Source organism: Camelina sativa, chromosome 5 (assembly GCF_030686135.1).
Source record: "Camelina sativa cultivar CO46 ecotype springtype chromosome 5, ASM3068613v1".
NCBI lineage: Eukaryota > Viridiplantae > Streptophyta > Magnoliopsida > Brassicales > Brassicaceae > Camelina > Camelina sativa.
Window position 1 is genome coordinate 2,818,461 of NC_141884.1, and position 15,060 is coordinate 2,833,520.

Genomic DNA, 15,060 nt, shown 5'->3' on the forward strand with positions numbered 1-15,060 from the left:
GCTCATTGAATATTGCAACGGAAAATCCAATCCAATAGAGCAACCGACAACTTCAGCCACAATAATGCTCTAGTTCGTAGCCGGCCTAGTAGCTACCAATGTTACAGAGGTATGATGGAAGACCGCCTTGTGCTTGTCAAGAAATGGGTAGCAGAGTATAGTTCCCGCAATGGAAAGACTTGTTGTGACATAGCAATATCATCAATGGTTAGTGGAAATTCTTGTTGACAAACTATACAAGGATTGTCCTATCAAGTTGGTTGAAGACGACAGGTTTGTTGAGATTATTGATCCAGAGGTGTTGGAAAGCTTCAAGGAACAAGAGCTATTGCAAATGAAAGCTATCCTCATACTTTCACTGAGATGCATTGGCTGTGTAGGAGAAGTTCCAAAAATGATTGAAGTTGGCAAAGAACTTAAGAGGATGCTTGTTCAAGCCAAAACCAAATTGCATTAAGCAGTAAGCTTTTCTTTATACATCACACTATATAAGACTTTTTATCTTTCACATAGATTTGGATCTCCCAAACCATTCTTGAAGGAAAAAACACTCAAAGCTTTTTACAATTAGTTCATACTACATAAAGAATTTAACTTAGGTTCTTATACATATGCAACATCTAGCGATAGCTCTATCAGTTTAATCTCTTTTGCTACTTCGATCATCTTCGGTCCAAAATTACCACTAAACTTAAGTATGTTTCTCATCACTACAAGAGAAGTTGTGGATGAGGGATTGTAAAAATACCTCCTTAATAAAATAAGTAATTATTTAAATTCATTAATTTTTTCTTTAGTCTTTTTATTGACAATAAATAAATAACTGTATTAGAAATTTAATGATGTAAATTACAATTTACATAAGTGATATTTAATTCTCACTAGTGTAAATTAACATCAGTTTTTATTGATGTAAATTTTGTATCATATTAAAAAGTGATTTTGATTAAAATTAATAGATTCATCAATTATCTAACTGATGTGAAAAATGATACAAATGAATAAAAGTTAAATCAATTTTATTTAATTGATGCCAAATTAGTTAATTAAAATATCACTTAAATAACTGATGCTAAATCATATATATTTGTTTCATTTTTAAATAACTAATTTTAAGTGACATTAGTTATTAGAATCATGTCATTACTAGTCTTGCATTGGTTATATAACCATGCGCTTATCACAAGCTATATAATGCCAATCAAACCCTTTTTCAGCATTTCTTCCTATATAAGAAATAAAAAACGGTTTTAACATAGTTTTTATCAAAATGGAATGAAAAGTAATAGTAATTTAACTACCTGTTCAAAAATATCATTGCAATATAAACCTCATTGCAATACACTATTAAATTGGTTTAGTTTCTGTACAAAAGTTGCCTAATAGGCTTGGAATTGAATTACAAAAGATTTTTAATGGTGTGAGTGTGACTCATATGGGAAAAATACGCAAGAGGCAACCGTATAGGTTTGTTGATTATTTTATTTATAAAATAAGCTCTCTTCTATAGATTCTTCATTAATTGGTTAAATGAAGCTATTTACTAACACAAAGGCAAAGATGCTCCATAAATCAAAATGGATTTTGGGACAGAGGCACGAAAAGTTCTCGTTGAGATTGTGCAAGGGAAAGCATTGAAAGTGATTAGTTATGAGAAAGATAAATATCATAGATTGGTGGCCGATTTGTACTGCGATGAGGTTTTTGTTCATGTAAAATTACAATGCTGAAAGGAGGCTTTGCATGGCATTACGTACATTATGATAAGCGTGTTACATTAACACAGGCAAGATTAGTAAAAATCTTTACATTTTGCAAGCCTTTAAGTTTTGAGAACTAACTGTTTTTTTCTGCGTCAGTGGCAAAAAGAGGCCAGAAACAAAAAAAAATAGGTTTGTGGGCTTCACAACATCCAGAGGAACCATGGGACTGGAGACAAAAGAATAGACGTGTGTAGCCAGATCCGGCCCTTCACACATTCTTAAGATACATTTGTGTTGGACCTCCAATTTTTTTTGAGATTTTTAATAACAAGAATAGGCCTCAAAATATATTGTTATTGTAAATATAGGCTTCAGTTTTATGAAAGTTATAGTTTTGGCCTCAATTTATAAATTTATCTATTTTAATATTACAAAAATAGACCTCATTTTCCAAAATTCTAAGATTTGGTTTTAGTTTTAAATTTTTATGTATAAAAACCATAAGAAAAAAAATTGTTTTGTATTGGGTCACAATTTTCACTGGACCAGCCTGTGTGTAGCAAGTTTTTCTGGAAAGATCTTCTTCTGCAGATCAGCTAGAGGGTCTTTTGAAATCTTTCCCTTAGGACAAAGCTTGTGAATGCAAATGTGCCTAACCAAGAAACAAAGGGGTGAATGATATAAATATATGAAACAAACCTCTTCTCTAATGGATCTTTCCATAAGCATGTATTTTGGGAGCATAAGAAGATCACTAAGTTCATTTAATAAAACAAAGGGTTTACTTCTTTATGGCTTCTTTATGATACATAAAAACAGAGTATCTCTCCACATTATCGTTGCTTGTATCGGCGAATTCTCTAAGCAACAGCCGTAAATTCATAGCAACACGCATACTAGTTACATTTTTTAACTTGGTCTCCCAATCATCACTCAACTAAACCCCACACTTCTCGAAGAAGCTTGTATCTTGCATTTGAAGTCGTTGAGCCAGCTGTAAAGTCACTCCCCTTGTCAACGATGGATGAAAGAGGCGAGTCCAGTTCCTCAAGCTCCTCGTCGCTCGTGTATCCTTTTCTCTGTATCATAGATACGTTCCTTGACAGTTTTCCTGTAGCCTCAGCAACTTTTTCTGCTATATCCATGGTCGATGGAGGCATGTAAGAAATAGAGGAAGTTCCATAAGGGAAGCTTGTTTCTGAGAGCTTCCCATCACCAATGCTCTGAAATATAACAAACAATGATATTAACAGCCTTACTTACTGGATATGAGTACACATAGATTCCAGCAAACTTTGATATATTTTGTACCTCGGCAGCATTGAGCTCTTCTAGGACTGCACCAGGTACATGATCTGGACAGAACTCATCAGGTGTGAAGTTGCAGAGTATTCTTTTGATGAGTGGAAGACTGATCGATGGGCACATCTGTTTGTAAAACCAATAAATCAATGACAAAGCTTGTGAATGCAATGTGCATAACCAAGAAACAAAAGGGGTGACTGAGATAGATATATCAGACAAACCTCTTCTCTAATGGATCTTTCCATAAGCATGTCTTTTGGGAGCATAAGAAGATCACTAAGTTCATTTAGTAAAACAAAGGGTTTACTTTCTACTTGATCATCTTCGCTTTCTTTTGCGGAAGAATCATCAGAATTCATACCGAACATTTCAGTGAGGCATCTTGACCAATTGCCAATCTGCAAGGGAACCATTTCATCAGTGGATTAGTCAACATTCAGAATGTCCATAAGAATACGAACTCTGTTTTGATTTGGTTACCGCGTTTTTAAGTTGTGCCCCTGATCCAAAGCTTAAGTCTCCAGCAGGGATAGGCAGAACTTTGGAATCAAGAATAGGATCAGAGACGGGATCGGTTGGAATCTGATGCTCTGACTCTCGCAGAATAGCATTGAACATGGCTACATCAAATCTACCGATACACTTGTCCATAACCTGTTTAAAGAACAATAAGAATATGATTCTGTTGTCTTGACTTTGCTTGGATTAAAGCAAATGAAAACTCTGATTACCATTCTAGCCAATACAGGTAAGCAACCGCATTCATGTCCCGCACCTCGCATAGGACAAAGCCGTTGCAGAGCATCTCGGAAAGCATTTTTCCATAGGCTTATCGAAAAGGTGCCTTGGTTCTGATCACCCAAGGAAGGTCCCATCAGTTTCCCATTTGATTTACTGGCTGATGAGTCGTTTTCAGGGGATTGCATATGAGGAGTAAAGACCTTAAAAGACATGAGAAGAAGAACAAAAGTGAGATGCTACACAAACTAATTAAGAAGCTCAAGTTTAATCACATTTGGTATATATACCTGCCACCAAACAGACTCCACGATTCTAGAGAATACCCAAAACTCGATTTTCTCGAGTGCAGTAGTAAACGTCTCAGTTTCTTGCCAATCCTCCAAAAGCTGTTGGAAACCATTCTTCCATCTCAGGTTTGTTTTCTTGCCTGAATCACCATTTGATTCAGAGATGCGTGTAATGCGAGACGTACCAAAAGCTTGCGAAATTATCTGCCTTAGAGCTATGATGTTTGATAACCAGAAGGTCAACCTAACAAATGGGAACCAAGAGAAAACATTTGCTTAGATCACAACTGAGAAGAAATCAAGAACCTGAAAGGTCACTCACATATCAAATATAGTCTGCCTACCTCGAAACATCATTCCCACAAGATTTAGCAACCAAAACAAGACCAGAAACAGAGTTTCTAGCAATCGTAGCACGCTTTCCATGAGTAAAATGCTTACAGGCATGGACGTAGATTCTAGAAATACGCCGAGCAGGGGTATGAAGCTTGTGTGCAGAGCTGCAATGGTCAGGCACAACAGAATAGAGCGAAATCTCAAGTGCAGCAACTTCTCTAAGCTCCTCTTCTAGTTTCTCGATTCTCGTCTCTAGATGCTCAATCTTGTCCTCAAAGTTCCGACCCTTATTCTCTGTTACATCAGCCGCCTCGTTCTCACTTTCAGCACTAAGAGCACCGTTCGAAGCATCTTCCCAGACATCAGCATTGATACCTTCTCGAGCATCTGTATCGATTTCCTTAGCATCTTTACAATCTTGTTCATCAACATCTTTCTCCAAACCACAAACCGATCCACTTGTTTTGTCCACAACTCTGCTAGAATCTGATTGCTGATGACCATCTGTAGAGGCAATGGCGCCGCCATTATTATCATCCAAGTAACGAACATCTACTGACTCGTAAGCCTCAGAGGGATCTGATTGTGTGGTTGAGTCACTTGCTACTGTAGAGATAGTACTAGACACTTCCTTAGCATCCTGTTTCTCTTGTTCTGACAATCTTTTCTGGCTATTCGTCTTCTGCAGCTTTTGATCTTTCCTTACGCTCTTGGTAGATCGCTTAGACTGGACATTGTTAGCTGTTCTTGCCTTCATCATTAAACTCGTCCAATGCAAGCCAAAGCAACAGTTATATTCAACTCCCCCAAGCGAGAAAACAATCCAAGAAAGATTTGTGTAACCCTACAGAGAATAAAAAATCAGTGATAATCCTCAAACATTAATGATCTTTAGATTTTGGTTGAGCAAGATGAGCAAAAAGATTTTTAAAAAAACACAGCTAGATAAGACATATTCCTGTTACTGAAAACGACAACAAATAATGGAGTAGGAAAATGACATAATTGGTACTTGCTACGTTTTGTCTGATTCTACAGTATCATTTTGGGGTCCCAGCATATGGGTGCATTCACATAGGCATGTTACAAGAATGGTTAAATTTTGTATGAGTTACAGTAATGATTAGATTAACTATATTTGATAAAAACTCAGGAACTGAATTTTCTAAGGTATCCCAAAAATATATAAGTTGCAGAGAGTGATAGAGAGAAACTAAGCATGAAACAACCATGAGGACTAGGGAAAGAAAAGAAGATTACCTGAAAAGGTAGGTCCAGAAGAAACAGAACACCCAAAAGAACAAGAAGAAGCAGATTATGAGAAAGTGGTGTGTTTCACATCGAAATCATTACGAAACCCATTTTTGCTTGTCTTCCTCTTCAAGACCCGTTGCTTTAATCTACTCAGAGTGAAGTCTACTCTCAGATTTGCGTCACTGACCTGTCTTTTATCTGTAATCTATATAATAAAGCTGCTTACTCTCTCTCTGTCTCACTCTCTATGTCTCTTTCACTATGGGGAGATCCGAATGCGGGAAGTTATGGATGGCGCACATTTAAATATAGAAAAGAACATGGATCGGTACGGACTGTAATCGTGGTCGTGTGACTCATGGAAGTTTGTGTCGGTGGCTCGAGTGTTTACCGGGAATAGCCGGTTTACATTACCAGAATAAAAGAAAAAGTAGCTTCTCTTTATAATGACCGTTGTGTCCTTTTTTTTCCTTTCGTCCAAAAACATTTGACTGACACCGACCGACACCGACATCAAATTACAAACGACTACGAGTGCTCATATGTTTCCTGAATTTGAAATTACGATAGAGAACATCTGATGTACAGAGGAAAATAAGATAAGAGGACAAAGGTTTTTCACATGGCTTGACACTGGTGGACTCTTCTTGGGTCCTCAAGCGAAGAGACCATGTGAAGTGATGACGTTTTCCAAAGCCTAATCGTTTCAGTGTTACTGAATCATACTCTCGGGAGACACACACATACACAGCGAGAATGAATAAATTACCACAATAGCCATTCCGATGTAAAAAGCAAACAACAAGTTAAGCTATTATTACTTGCTGAATTACCAACCATGAAGTATGCGAGCAAGAGGGTACTGAGTTTGTTAAATCCTAGACTCTATCATTGTTTAACTCGTCATGCATGAAACCAGAGGAAGAGATGAAACATCACAGCTTGCTATAGAGCCGACACAGCACTAGAGTTCTATATCCTTAAAAGACAAGATTATCAAGCAACATTAAAGGAAACTAATCAGAAGATTTGGGAAGCAAGACTACTCAACAAATGGCACTAGTCAATAGAACGTTCTCTAATTGTCTACCCCTGCAGAGATTCGAGATAAGCCCTCATGTTGTCTACCCCTGATCAATCTGAACCTGAGTGAAATTTTCATTGATTCCAGCTCGAGACTTATCAACCTTCTCATGCTATACTTAACTCAGTATTTGCAAAAAGGCTCACATTTCAGTATCCACACAGCTAATACAATGAGCAACAACTGTTAGCCATTACTTAACTATTCAAACATCCAACACTGATGCAATGAGCAGTAAAATCCTAATTAACCTTAATCGATGAAACTGAAATCTAGTGTGCTGAACCTACCAATGGTTGACACCATGAGAACTCCGCTTTAACCACTTCAAAGACTACAAGACTCAATGCGCACGCTGCACAAAACTATAATCGCATAGCATGACGAAATTCATTTCTAAATGAGCCTTCTCGAAGTATGACATATCTACAAAACAGAGGAACAATTCATTCCCTAGACAGAGCTATACTATCCGCTTCTGACTACTAACTACTACAGCAAATGGCAAGTCAACTAGCTAGCTAAAGAGATTCAGAACCGACTAATTTCAACTAGCTATCTAACCATTATGCACTTCACAGAGTGCAATTAGCAAACCGAACATAAACAAGCCATAACCTTTAGGAAGAGAACCACACAACGTCAAGCAAACCATTCACCTTTAAACTATCCATCCAACAAACGGAGCAATCAATAGTCGAATCAAATCATCTGAGAAACGAGTAAATCAAAAGTGACCAAATTTGAGAAATGTAATAATAAGAAGTAGAGAGTGAAGGCAATTGCGTCTAAACAGTTAAAAAAGAACACTTATTTCATCATTATCGACAAAAACAAAGGAGCACTGAAACCAAAGTTCCAAGGGCCAAACGAAGAAACCCTAACTCTCCAGTCTTCGTGATCGTCATCAAACGGGTAAAAAAAAAAAGAACTCTTCAAATCCCCCTGGGAACTAAGACATACCCAAATCAAGCATTCCGGTTGATACTTTAATCGGACGAATCTCCAGCGGTGGCGAGCTTCTCCATCTCAAGACGCTCTAAAGCTTTCTGATGAGCCCAAGTCTCGATTGAAAGATCAGGTTTTGCATTGAGCCCAACGCCGAGGATAACAATTGTGAGGAAGCTCGTGATGTAACAAGGTAGCTCCCAATCTTCCCATTTTCGCGACTGTCCTGGTGCGGGAGGAGTCCGGTTCATAAAGTAACCTTTGGGTCTTTCCTCGTGACCTGGAGTCGCCCACCGACTCGGACCGGCGGATGTAGATCCATACCTGGAGAAGATCCGATTCCGTAGCGTCTTCGCTGCGACGGTCAAGGACTGCGTCGACGGCATCGCTTTTGGTTCCGATAATTTTTTTTGTTGTAAGCAAAAAGGAAATACTCAGATTTGTCAAGTTTCCAGCTATATACGACCCCCCCCCCCCCCCCCGACCTACAAAATGGTTTAATTCCAACCGAACCGAACCGAGAATTTTAATTTGGTTTGTCAAATTGTGCTGGTTTAATTGGGAATTATATTTTGGTTTCAACTTCGATGATCCGGTATGATTCGGTATTCTCACTTTATTTTCGGTTTGGCTTTAAAAAAGATGTTGTGTGTTCGATCGATATAGGTTCAGTTCGGTTATTATTTAGATAAGACCAAATCAAATCGGGCACCTTAGACGGTTTATATTACCATTGGCTTGGCTTATATTTAAATCTACGACATCGTATTTGCACAGTAACATATCAAATCTTCTTCGTATACACCTCATTTTGCACAGTATATATACACTTCATCGTATTGTATTTTTCATTTTCTATCATTAATACATATATAACATGTCGACATATCTGAGAACTCTAGATAGATGATGATAACAATTATCATTACAATTTGTCCCAATAGTATGAATGGACTTATTATAAACTGAGCATAGTCAAGAAAATACGAAATTTTAAAGTTAATAAAAATATGAGGTATGTAGCGAGGCTGCGTGTGTGAATCATATGATTTTGAAGAAGAGTCTTCGAAGTGGACATACATGTTATATCATTTACATTAATTGCCATTAAAATTATATCTAAAAAGTGTTTAATTTTGATTAGAAAGAGTAATTTAGGAAATGGACATTAAAATCAATCTAATTCGATTAATTATTTTATTATTTAAGAAAATACTAAAATATTTTTCTCTACTCTGATTTGTCAACATTTTTTCTTTAAAATAATTCAAAGATTTTGTTAAACCTCTCCTTCATCTTTGATCATATTTACAAAAAATTAGACTAATACATAATTCATATGATAATAATAATAAATATGAAATTTTTATACATACACTGTAATTCAAATATTAAACAACGGACATAATTTACTTAATTAGTGAAAATGTGAAATTAACCTTCCATATCGACATAATATTTTAAGTTGTGGTTCAAAGATATCTTATGACAAAAATTAGAATTATTTTACATTTGAATGAATAGAAAACTTAGCTTAACAAAATGTGATAGTTTTATTCAATTTAATTTATTTTTTGTTGAACCGTATAATTTATCAAATATATCAGTTTTTTAAAAATATACCAGATTTTCAATTTTGTTTGAGATATTTTGTTTAATACTCATAAACATATATATCTTTGTCCAAAAAAAAACTCATAAACATATATATCAAGATGTATATTGTATGTATATATATATATATTAGAAAGTAATCAACAATATAGTCAATTATTACTAAACTAAAAAAATTAAAATATATTGACAAAAGAGAAGAAAAAATATCAATAAAAATGATAAATAAGCACTTAAGATAATTTTTAAAAATTGTAATGGATCATAAAGATCAGCAGGTTGGTGAAATTTTAAACCACGATATTTGATCATTGTTTAATTATGATATTTAAATTAGCTATGTTAATAAGAAATTGATAATTGATTAAAAGTAATATAGTTAAGTCATATTTTACAATCTAATAATAAATATATTAAATTGAATATATTCATCTGCAAATGTAATATAAATGGACTAAAATATTAAAAAACAAACTAATGATTAAGAGAGACTGAAAATAGGAAAAAAATACAACATAAGATAATCATATAATTGTATAATGTTAATGATTTAAGACTATATATATATTTTAACAAAAAAAAAAAGTACAACAACTAAAAACATAATCTCATTCCTTATGCAAAAGAGGCTTTGAGAGTTCAAGTGGTTTCCAAAAATTGGTAATTCTCCTTCCAAATCAGACATTAGATGATTCCGCCAATTCAGATTAGTTTAGCTTTGAGCCGGATTTGAGTTATATTGTTAAACTAATATGTACCAAAAATGAGCCTAATAGACTTGTGAATGAATTATCTAAGAGAGGGTTATTGGTTCTATGATTTTAATGGATTTAGAAATCCAAACAAAAATTATGTGTTATTCAATCATTGATTTTTTAAAATACTTATCAAAATCATGTGTTTGGTTCTATGATTTACACATACTTTTTAAATCCCTTGTTATTCATTTAATAATTTGTTTTTGGATTTCAAAATCCACATTATGTTTTAAATGGATTTGAATGATTTGAAGTGTAAAATAGAAGGATTCAAATCCAAATATAAAACATGTTATTTTAAGATCCATATGTTTTGATTTTTAGAATTTACAATTCCATATGGATTTAGAAATCACCTTTCTAATAACAGTCCCTAAGTTTTCAATAGTTTGACTCATATTTGGTTAAAGGACAATAAAATAATTTGATTTAATTATATTCTATTTTTTTTATGATTGAGTTGTTTGGATGTAGTAAGTCTGGTCTATGAAATGACCATCTACCTGGTTCCTAATGTTGAGCAATCGACTGAAAAAGCTCATTTGTTATTGCTTGAAAATCGTTTAAAATTCAATACGCTTCCGGTTAATCCCAAATATTTAGGAGATGGTGATTCTATCACGGTGTTTGCCAGTATAGATGATCCTGTTCCAGAGGATGTCAATATGCATCAAACCAAAGAGCAATAGAAGGCAAGAAGAGAAATTACGGAAAAGGCAGACATACTTATATTTTTAATAGATTTGGAAATCCAAATAAAAATCATGTGTTATTCAATCATTAATTTTAAAATACTTATTAAAATTATGTGTTATTGATTATATGATTTACAAATATTTGTTAAAATCTCATGTTATTTATTTAATGATTTATTTTTGGATTTCAAAATCCACATTATAGATTTAAATGGATTTGAAATTGTAAAATAGAATGATTTAAATCAAAACATGTTATTCCAAAATCCATGTGTTTTGAATTTTAGAATTTACAATTCCATATGAAGTTAAAAATCACAACTCCAATAACAGCCCCTAAATCATTGGCTTATATTTAAATCTACGACTTCGTATTTGCACGGTAACATATCAAATCTTCTTCATATACACTTCTCTTTAAGGAAACATTAATTCTACATTGAGGAAACTAGTAAATTATATATATACTATAGAAAGGCCATGAACAGAGAGACCTGAAACAACCATAACCATTTTCTTCTACGTCTTATATATATACACAAGCATGTCAAAGTGTTTCCAACTTAGAGCTCCATTTTCACCTGATTTGAGAAATCTTGATGATGATCTTCTTCTCTTCCCCATTCCGGCTGATGATAGCCATCGTAAGGCCATTGTTGCAGCTGATGATAAGACTCTCCATTGAAGGTACCATCCATAAGAGAGCCGCTCTGCAAAAGGGATTTGGACTTTCATCATCAACTCAATTCGTAAAACATATTAGCTTCTAATTCAACATCCTAGATTCTCTATCTAGCTAGTCAACAAGCCAGCTCTCTTGCACTGTAGTATATCCTAACTGAACAAGGTTTTTAATGAGTAGGGTCTGGTTCTTAAATGGCGCACAAGCTGTAAAAGAAGAAGGTCATTTAATAAGAAGTTATTTGCAGACAAACAAAAGTTTATTAGATTAGTAGACAGGTGAAACTTGAAGCAACAATAACTTAAGACTGAGACCCACAGAAAAATAATTGTGCAAGGATATAAAAAAGACAGTATCATAGACCACAGAGCAGAGGTGGTCCGTGTTTCTGACCACTTTTTTCTCTCTGTATGATATAATTGAGAAGACTAATGCGTCCTTTCAAAATACTTTTTTGAATCCTTGATCTCTCTGTTTGTACTACATTTCTGTAAGGTCTGTGTATTTATTTCCCCCACGTTGTTCTTCTTCTTTAAGCCTAGTCTAGAATAGGGTTGATTAATGTTGGATCAATAAATATCCAAAAGTTTCTCTTTTTGTGATACAACTAAAAAGGTTACTTACAGAAACATTATCCCTATGGTTGAAACGAGCTACATGGTCAAAGGGAGGTCTCTGTCTAGTCAATATTAAACTGAAGGGTTTTATTGTAGAAGAAGATCACATGCAACATTAATTCTCCTATGTGATTAGTTGATTGATACTTACTTCTGAAGCCAATATGGTGTCGAGATTGAAGTCAGTTCTGGGGTTTACTGCAGCAAGTCTCATAGATAGCATCTGAAAAGAAGAACAGCAGTTATGTGACATTGTGGCACTAATCACACATTGCTTAGCTTATTATTTTTAATTGCAGTTAACAACAAAAAGTTCTACCTCCACTTGACGCTGTAAAGACTGCACATGGTTAATGATTTCATCTAGAACCAATGCAGTTCCCTGAATCTGCAGGCCAAAGCTTTCTGGTAAGTCAAGAACATAAAGAAGAACACGCCACACAACTTTAGAAGCAAAAGAGTTCCTAAGCAGCTATATTTTTATTAGAATTCTTAAGTGTTTTTAAGCCATAAAAAATCTATTAGTTAGTCCTACCATGTAAAACGTAAACGGCTTTTATAATCTCAACAACTCTACTAGTTTGCCAGAGCAACATATCTCGTTTATAACATGAATTCCAGAAATTATCAAAGATCTCATGAACAAACAATCAAGCCCCAGAACCCCACAGATTTGACAAACTCTTAAAGAGTTGTCACCTATCATCATCTCCTTCCACCAATAATTGCTGCTAAATTCCAAGATATCTATCGATTAGTTAGCTGTCTGCAGGAGTGTCACATCATGTTTCCAACCAATTAGGTAATGTGGGACTCAAAGGATATAACAATATTAGTGACGATACTACACTCCTCACCCTCTTTCTACTTGATAGATACCAAACTTCTTAGAGACGATATACTACACTACTCACCCTCCAATCCATAGCAAGCCTGCAACTTTTGCCACTTATTATCAAAAGATGGACCCCAAAACTCAGTCTGACCTTGATCTATCCACCAAAATCTGTCCCCTCAACCCATAACCTCAAGGGAACACTCCAGCTAGCATTCCCACATCATAAATCCATTATAGTCATTTATGGAGTTAGCTTCAAAGCTCAATGAATACACTTTGGGAAGACGAAACAAGAATCTATTGAACAATGTCACATCACTTCCGTATTACTACTACTAGTTTAACCTAAATGGTTGTGACCCGTGAGATATTCTTCCCCACACGAAAATAAAGTTTAAGATATTCAAAGGAACTGAAATTACCAAACTAGTGGTTTTGGTCTTTTTGGCACACCACAAAACTTTTTTCCTTTTCATATAAGAGGAACTTAGCACTACAATTTTATTCATATAAAAAAGAAAGTGAAAAGGATTTAACCTCTTATCAAACCACATCTTCAAATTCACTTTTTTGGAATTGCTCTAATAAAGAAAGATTCTGTCTTTAATCAACAAATGAAGATCTAATTATTGATTAAAAAGGTCACTAACCTTATCACAGCCTGGGACCAGTTCCTGTAGCAGCTTCATTCGTGCGTTTATCTTCTCTCTTCTTGCCTATAATCAAGAAGAGTTCAATGATTAATTAACGTAGCCACTAATTAAACAAATTTTATAACAACCATGCTTGAAATGTGAATTACTCGCTCTGCTAAGCTATGGTTATCAGTAGCTTGACCACGACGAGCTCTAACGTGAACATATGGCAACTTGTCTGCCTCTACGGAGCTCTTGGTCTTCTTCATCGAGCTTTTACCCTAGAAATTAAGGAAATTAAGGAGTTAGAAACTAATCTCTATCGTTTAAATAAACACTCAATTGGATCAAAGTGAGCAATTTGGTAATTGGTATCACCTTCTTCTCGCGTTCTTTCCTCTTGTTGAGTTTCGAATTTTGATACTCCGAAATTGAATCAGACTCAGAAGGCTCGGCCTTGACTCCTCCGTCCAGATTCGCGCTTGAGCTCGGAGTATCGGCGGAGGAGATATATCCGTTTTGCTCAGTAGCAATCACCGAGAAACGAGCGGCGCGGTCCAAGAGAAGGGAGTTGGAAGGGAAAGTCAAAGTCCCGAAAGGGTCATGAGGAGGAGCGATATTATCTCCGGCGAGTTTGGTAATGTTGGCCTGAGAAGACGATGAATCTGCGAAATGGAGAAGCTCCATGGCTTGAGTCACAGGCATCTCGAGCAAAGCCGTGAAAGAGCCGCCAGTATTCTCCGGAGGCATCGTCGTCACCAATTGGCGAAATTCATCGTCGGTAACCGGGCCAACGCCGGATCTAGGTCCAAACCCTCCGGTCAGATCCATAATCGGGAAAAAAATAAAGCTTAAACCGGAAATAACCGAGTTAAAAATTCAGAGAAAACTAGAACCGACCGACTTGATCAACGAGTTAAGCTGCTGCTTCTTTTTGGAGTTTTAAAATCGTTCGAGTCGGAAAATTCGAAAATGGGGAATTTAGTTTTGTAAGCTTCTTCTACTTCGTAAGAGTGTGTGAGAGAGGCAAAAGAATTACAGAAGAGCCATTTTGGAGTGGGAAGAAAGCAACGTTAGCTTTGGAGTGCGTCTCTGTTTGTTAATAAAGCCACCATTTTTATAGAGAGAGTGAGAAAATAATAAATACTCCATTTATGAGACGATGAGAGAGAGAAGGACGCTTTGATTGGATCGCAACCGTTATGGCTTTATGGGCCTTTTGGGCTTCGTTCGGTTATATTTTTTTTCTTTCTGTTTTGGGTCAAGGTCGTTTGTTCACCCTTGAAATAATAAACCCAACAATGGAATTGTGACTCTCCTCGTGTTTATTTACAGAAGTGCCCATACGAATAGAAAGGATTAGAACAGAACAGAAGTGGCATCTTTTTCTTTTCAAAAATGCATCTTTGTGTGTGGTTTACTTTGTCGGTTGGTTAATGGTTTTCTCTGACACAAACCACTCTCCCCCGTTTTCTCTTCCCTCCTTTAATTTGAATAAATATTCTCAACAGAATTCAAATTCATAGCTCCAAAACTAGACGCATATGATCCCTCCACCTTTAG

At 35.5% G+C, this 15,060-nt stretch overlaps 3 protein-coding genes across 4 annotated transcripts; all 3 read right to left on the reverse strand.

The window, feature by feature from the left end:
* Positions 1 to 2,435: 2,435 nt before the first annotated feature.
* On the reverse strand, positions 2,436 to 6,105 carry LOC104785140 (uncharacterized). The gene is made up of 8 exons (XM_010510289.3): positions 5,633 to 6,105; positions 4,381 to 5,216; positions 4,037 to 4,280; positions 3,740 to 3,949; positions 3,489 to 3,662; positions 3,230 to 3,406; positions 3,015 to 3,131; positions 2,436 to 2,926 (listed from the first exon to the last, which is right to left on the reverse strand). Exons 2-8 carry the CDS (start codon positions 5,130 to 5,132, stop codon positions 2,633 to 2,635), a joined length of 1,968 nt encoding a protein of 655 aa, XP_010508591.2. The 5' UTR covers positions 5,133 to 5,216; positions 5,633 to 6,105; the 3' UTR covers positions 2,436 to 2,632.
* A 1,328-nt stretch (positions 6,106 to 7,433) lies between these two features.
* On the reverse strand, positions 7,434 to 8,092 carry LOC104785141 (uncharacterized). Its single transcript, XM_010510290.3, has one exon. The coding sequence runs from the start codon at positions 8,042 to 8,044 to the stop codon at positions 7,700 to 7,702; it is 345 nt and encodes a 114-aa protein (XP_010508592.2). The 5' UTR covers positions 8,045 to 8,092; the 3' UTR covers positions 7,434 to 7,699.
* A 3,021-nt stretch (positions 8,093 to 11,113) lies between these two features.
* LOC104785144 (transcription factor bHLH48-like) lies at positions 11,114 to 14,676 on the reverse strand. 2 transcript variants are annotated; one of them, XM_010510292.3, is made up of 7 exons: positions 14,398 to 14,622; positions 13,876 to 14,299; positions 13,665 to 13,778; positions 13,513 to 13,578; positions 12,344 to 12,412; positions 12,176 to 12,247; positions 11,114 to 11,435 (listed from the first exon to the last, which is right to left on the reverse strand). In XM_010510292.3, exons 2-7 carry the CDS (start codon positions 14,245 to 14,247, stop codon positions 11,289 to 11,291), a joined length of 840 nt encoding a protein of 279 aa, XP_010508594.2. In that variant the 5' UTR covers positions 14,248 to 14,299; positions 14,398 to 14,622; the 3' UTR covers positions 11,114 to 11,288. The 2 variants fall into 2 exon arrangements, with proteins under 2 accessions (XP_010508594.2, XP_010508593.2); XM_010510291.3 differs by having other exon boundaries at positions 13,876 to 14,676.
* Positions 14,677 to 15,060: the final 384 nt, after the last annotated feature.